Below are 5765 nucleotides of genomic sequence, written 5' to 3'. Positions count from 1 at the left end.
GCTTTGCCTGGGGAAAACAGGCTTGGAGCAGAACGGAGGGCCGTGCCCCCCGTCCCCACAGTAATCAGGCGGGGCGGCGGGGCGGCGGGGCGCTCTGGGTAACGCCCAGGGGTGAAAAGAGGTAGCGACCATGAGGCGGGGCCGGAGCCTGGCTGGAAGGCGGGGAGCTTCCGGGTGCCGGGCCCCGCCCCCCGCGGGCTAGTGGCCGGCACCGCCCCCGCGCGGTGTGAGTGACAGCCGCTAGCGGGGGCGGGGCGCCGCCACCGCTTCTGTCGGGCCATGGGGCCGCAAGTGGGGCCGCAAGTGGCGCCGCCGCCGCCGCTCTCGCTGCTGCTGCAGGCTTTGCTGCTGTCAGCACTGCTGTACGGCGCCCAGGGGGCCACGCTCTCGACGCAGCCCACTGCGAAGACCACGCCTTCGTCGCCGCCGCCGCCCGCCGTGACGAACGACAGCCAGCCGGGCTCGCCGCACAATGGCACACACCCGCTGAGCTCGCCGGGCTCGCCGCTGCTGCGCTCTTTCTACGTGCTCACGGGCATCAGCGGCCTGGCCGCGCTCTACTTCCTCATCCGGGCCTTCAGGTGCGTCAGGCGTACGCCGCTGCCACGCTGGCGCGGCCAATCAGCGCGCTCCTCCCGCGTCACGTGTTGGGTCGCGGCTCCTCCCGGCCCCGCTGGAACGGGCGTGGACGGCGCTGTTCCTGCCTTGTCACGTGATTCGACGGGGGCCATGTGGTCACGTGAGTCACTGACCCCCGGCTGGCGGTGGTTCGCTGCTTGGCGTAGGTGCCGCTTCAAAACGTGGGGGCGATACTGTGCATTTCGCAGACGGAACACCCGAGGCCAGAGAGTGCTTGGGCGGTGTTGGGACGCGAATCAGATCCCCTGCTTCCTCCTCCCCTGGGGCCCCGCGCTGGGCTTATTCCCGATCCTCCGCCCGGCCGCAGTCACGCTCCTGGCACGTCTTCTTCTCCCCCTCCGCCTTCTCTTTCTCCCACATTTCTCCTCTTCCTTCCGGAGCCCTTTCTCGGCGGCGGGTTAACTTTGGCAGCCTTTGGGGTCTGCCTTTTAGTGTCTTTTTGTTCACACGTGTTTCCGCTCTCGGCCAAGAGCTTTCTGAGGCTTTCCTGTCTTTTTGCTTTTCTGCCATCTCTCCTTGCCGAGGCGCCCGCCGATTGAGTCTTATTTGATCAGCCCCCAGCCCTGGGAAGTGAGGGTCATACCACCATCCCTACCGTATAGGTGAGAGGCGGGCCCATCCAACAGTCAGTTACCGGCCCAAGATGTAAGCTGTTGAGGCTTCGGGCAGCCCCCTCCGTGGGATCAAGCTTGCGCCCACTCCCCACCCTTGCAGCGCTTCCTCCTGCTTTCAGAGTTGGACGTTGGTCACTTTCTAGGTGTTGTTAATTGTCATCCCTAAAGAGGAATGTGTTTCTTTCTGTTCTTTTTCCCACGGCCCCTGCCCATCCAGGCCCCTGTGGCGCCCCTGGTCCGTAGCCCAAACCTCCTGTCGGCCCGTAACTGGTCTTTGGCATCCTCCCCTGCGCTGACCTCCCGAAGGTCCTTTATCTTATCATACAGAGCTGACCATGTCCCTCCCCATCACCCTGGTACAAATCCAGTCTTCTCGTGACTACGCGGCCTCTCTCTCTCCCTGCCTCTCCCTTCCTTCGTCCGCCAGCACCGTGGACACAAACACGCAGGCACGAAGTTCTCCTGGGCATTGTCCTTCACCGTGCCTCTGCTCCCTCCCTTCTCCGGCCTCCGTGGTGGCTTGGGCCTGAGAACATCCTCCATTAGGATGGGTGTCTCTGGAGAACCCTTCTCCCTTTCGGAGGATCAGTCTTTTCATCAGTAAAATGGGAAGATCACAGTCCCTCCCTGGCGGGGTTTTGGTGCAGGTGAGATGGGCGAAAAGCCCCCCATGCAGGGCCCACCAGCGGAGGGACCCACTAACCACAGTGTTGGTGTTGGTAGGTGCCATCGAGTGGGTTCCGGCTCATAGTGACCCCATGTGACAGAGCAGAACTGCTCCATAGGGTTTCCTCGGCTGTGATCTGTACGGGAGCAGGTTGTCACGTCTTTCTTCCGCAGAGCTGGTGGTGGGTTCGAACTGCCAACCTTTCAGTTAGCAGCTGAGTGCTTAACCGTTGTACCACCGGAGCACTTCGGTTGTGATAAGAGCACTTAATTATCATTGTCGCCATGATGACACAAAAGAGATAGCCTCAGCTGGCCCGTGAAGGTTTGCCAGGAGTCAGCACCTTGGAGGCCCCGGGAAGGAGGGAAGCAGGAGCGGGTGTCAGCGGCAGCTGGCGGGTGGGACGCCTGGGGTGGACATGAGCAGATCTGGATCTCTTCCAGGTTGAAGAAGCCACAGCGGCAGAGGTACGGCCTCCTGGCCAACAGCGAGGACTCCGCCGAGATGGGCTCACCCGACAGCGACGAGGAGACCGTCTTTGAAACAAGGACTCTGAGATGGTAGCACAGCCCCTCTCCAGGGGCTGTGGGTGGGCTGGGGTCCTGTGGAGGGCAGCCGTCCGCGTGACTGGGAGACGTGGTGGTTAGGCCCCAAGCGCTGGCTGTGCGTCACAGCAGGCTGGGTGGCTTCCGGTCGAGCGTAGCCCTTTCTTGGCCTTAGTTTTCTTTTAAGACAGGAGAGAGGGCGCCACACTGGAATTAGTGAGTTTTCTAAGGGTGCAGTGGGACGAGGTGGGTGTACGGGAATGAGAAGGATCTCTCCTCTATGTTGCGGGCCGGGCCAGTGGGGGGAGAGGGGCAGGGCAGGGTGGGGTGGCTTCCCCGTGGCCCCCAGAGCAACCAGCCCGGGGAAGGACACTTGGGGCAGAGGCCCTGAGGCCAGGCAGAAGTGAGCAAGAGGGGCTGGGATGCAGAGCCAGACAGCAGGGCCCCAACAGGGTCTGGGGGTCTCTAGGACTCAGCACGGCTGCTGTGGGGGGTGGCAGGCGTGGGAACAGTCTGGACGCTGCAGCCTGTCCCCAGGAGTGACGTTACAGTCTGTCATTGTTACCATGCTCTTTAGCGTACGTTGCTTTTTCCCTTGACTAAGAGGTGTCTGTGGTCCGTCGGGGTGGGCTCTAGTCTGGGAACCTCTCAGTGACATCTCTGTCACTTCCCCTGGCTGGGAGCCCCCCTCCTCCCAGGTGGGTGGCAGGAAGGACCTGGGCAGCCAAGGGAGGTGGACCCCGGCGGGGCCGACAGGTTGGGGCAGAGCTCTCCTGTCTCAGCCATTTGCAGGCAAGCCTGGGGGCAGAGGTGCCAAGCTCCTCCTCGGCTGCCTCATCCCTAACCCCTCATGCCTCACCTTCCAGATGCCCCAGTGGTGGTGGCGGCGTTCCCAGCAGCCCCAGAGGAAGGACCAGGGGCAGGGCCGGCTCCCATGCCCAGTGGTGCCTGGCCAACTCTCCTGCTGGCTTTGGTGAGGGCTTGATTAGGTGGCAGCCCCAGGAGCGCCTGTCGGAACCTGCCGAGCACACCCGAAGCAGCCGCAGCCAGCCCCACCCTAGAGCCTGAGAACCCCGCCTGGACTCTGCGGTCTCCTCGTCTGGACTGTGACTGTGGCCGCTCCACCTCCCTGATGGGGTGCAGTATCGTCGAGCTGAGGGCGGTTGGGCAGGCGGATCTGTCAGGAGCGCCTGCGTGCTGGATTAGGGACAATAAAAGTGGTAGTGACCACAGCTGGTGACCGACTCCGTGCCGTGCCGTTGCTGGGAGCCAGACCCAGGCGTCCTGACTCCGAGCACAGCAGTTGGGGCAGATAGCAGAGCAGAGGCTTGGGCCGGGCCTCAGTTTCACCTTCTGTGACCAAGCTGGGCTTCTGTGGCCGCACCTGCAGCTGTCAGAGGATCAGTGAGCAACCCCATGTGGTAGATGGAATGAGTGATGGGGGACCCGCCTCACCTGCCCACATCGGGCTTCTCCAGCTGCCTGGGACACCTGTCGCCTCTGGGCCTAGAGAGAACTCCTATTCATCCATCAGAGCTCCTGTCCCGGGATCCTGTGTTGTGCCACCCTCAGCCTGGGGCCCCTCAAGGGCTGTGCCTTCTGCAATCCCGGCCTCACCCCGCAGCCCCAGGGCCTCAGCTAAAGGAGGCTGGAACTCCTGTGGCTAGAGGACTCCTTGTTCCTGGGTGTCCCTCTCGCATCAGCCTCCTGGGGAATCTTTGAAGAATCTGAACCACCATCCTGGGCAAGGGGGCTTGTTCCTCATGCAGGCCCCATACCCTGGGCGAAGGCCAGCCCGGGCGTGTCACCCCCTTCCCTCGGAAAGTTGGCCCTGGAGACATGGCGAGGAGGGGCTGGCGTGTGGCTCCTGCAGCCTGAGGTCTCTCCTGGGCGGCTTGAGGTTCTTCCCCAGCCAGTGGGCCAGAGCTGCTGCCGCTTCTGTGTCATAAAGCAGAGTCGCCACCAGGTGGCAGCCTTGTGCCGCCCGCCCTTATTTCTGATGACTGCCTAGTCTTGGGGTGGCCTGTGCTCGGCCTGGCCTGGGGTCGGGGGCGTCCGGAGGGGACCCTGGGAGCTGGACCTTGTACGGGTTGGGGAGGGGGTCCAGCCTGGTGCCCCACTTCTCACTCCCATGCTGAGCCACACCTTGTCCGCATTCCCAGCCAGGACGTTTCGATCCCTGAGCCCATCTACCTCGCAGCCCCAGCCAACCCAACCTGCCAGCAGCCAGGGTGCAGAGGATTCATGCCGATCTCATGTCGGGTGGTCTCCTTTCTCTGCAGTCATGGTCGTCTGTCCTCACCCTTAGTGTGCTCGACCAGCTCCTTTCACGTGTCCCCTCCCCCTTTGGTGTCTCTGGGCCCTTCCTTGCCTCAGCCACCTTTTCAGTTGCTGCCTCCAGGAAGTCCTCCCTGATTGCTCTTTCAAAAGACCCTGCACTTGGGGGCCTGTGTGTCCTCTAGGGAAACTGGCAAAGCAGCTGCTCAGATGCCTCTGGAGTGGGGTCCGGGCCTGAACCCCAGAGAGGCCTGAGGCGGCAGTAGGGAGGGCAGCTTGGCCTGGCCGTGCTGGGGCTTGGGGAGCAGGTGGCCTCTGTCTGGTCTTACTCGTCTGTTTCCTCCATGGATCTCTTTTTGGGTCCCTGTGTATCTCTCTGTCTTCTCCTGTCTTTCTGTGTCTCTTGTCTCTGACCCACAGGGACAGGCGTGAAGACACTGTTCCGGCCGCCACCCAGTGCTCAGTGCCCCTTCCCACAGCTTCCAGGCTCTCGCCAGCTTCAAAAAGCACGTTAATTACTCTAATGAGGTCAGGAGAGACTCCACACACACACGCCATTGCGCACTGGGAGCATGTGGCCCCAGCCTCTCCCCGCCCCGCCGCCTGTCAGCGCCCGGCCCGCGGCCCCCAGCATTACAGTGGGGTAATTGGCAGTCCCGCCAAGGTTAATGCACCATGAGCAGGAAGTGCTCGGCAGCTAAAAGCCGGGAGAGGGGCTGTCAGCACGAGATGAAAGGCCCAGCGTCCCGGCCGGCTCAGTGCCCGGGTGTGTGTGTGTGCACGCATGTATGTGTGCACAGGGGAGGGGGCTGCTAGCCCCTTCCACCACCTCACATGCACACACACGTCACCAAACACCACCGTGCAGTCACACAGCACAGGAGAGTCACATAGTGGCATGTGGACATGCCCACGGGACACCAGCCATCATCCCCCTCATCCGGGGTCCTCCTGCAATGGACTCTTGGTCCCCTCGAGGTGGGATGCTCAGTCTCGCCCAGCCTTGGCCCCCAGGAGGAGCAG

General features: G+C 62.8%; 1 protein-coding gene across 1 annotated transcript; it reads left to right on the top strand.

The window, feature by feature from the left end:
- The first annotated feature begins 279 nt into the window (after nt 1-279).
- On the top strand, nt 280-3769 carry FAM174C (family with sequence similarity 174 member C). The gene is made up of 3 exons (XM_023733164.1): nt 280-581; nt 2364-2480; nt 3332-3769. Coding segments are annotated over exons 1-3 (420 nt in total). The 3' UTR covers nt 3333-3769.
- Nucleotides 3770-5765: the final 1996 nt, after the last annotated feature.

The sequence above is a fragment of the Trichechus manatus genome, unplaced genomic scaffold (genome assembly GCF_000243295.1).
Source record: "Trichechus manatus latirostris isolate Lorelei unplaced genomic scaffold, TriManLat1.0 scaffold00057, whole genome shotgun sequence".
Taxonomy (NCBI): Eukaryota; Metazoa; Chordata; class Mammalia; order Sirenia; family Trichechidae; genus Trichechus; species Trichechus manatus.
Note: the sequence above shows the minus strand (reverse complement) of the source record. Positions and strands in the feature narration are given on the sequence as shown.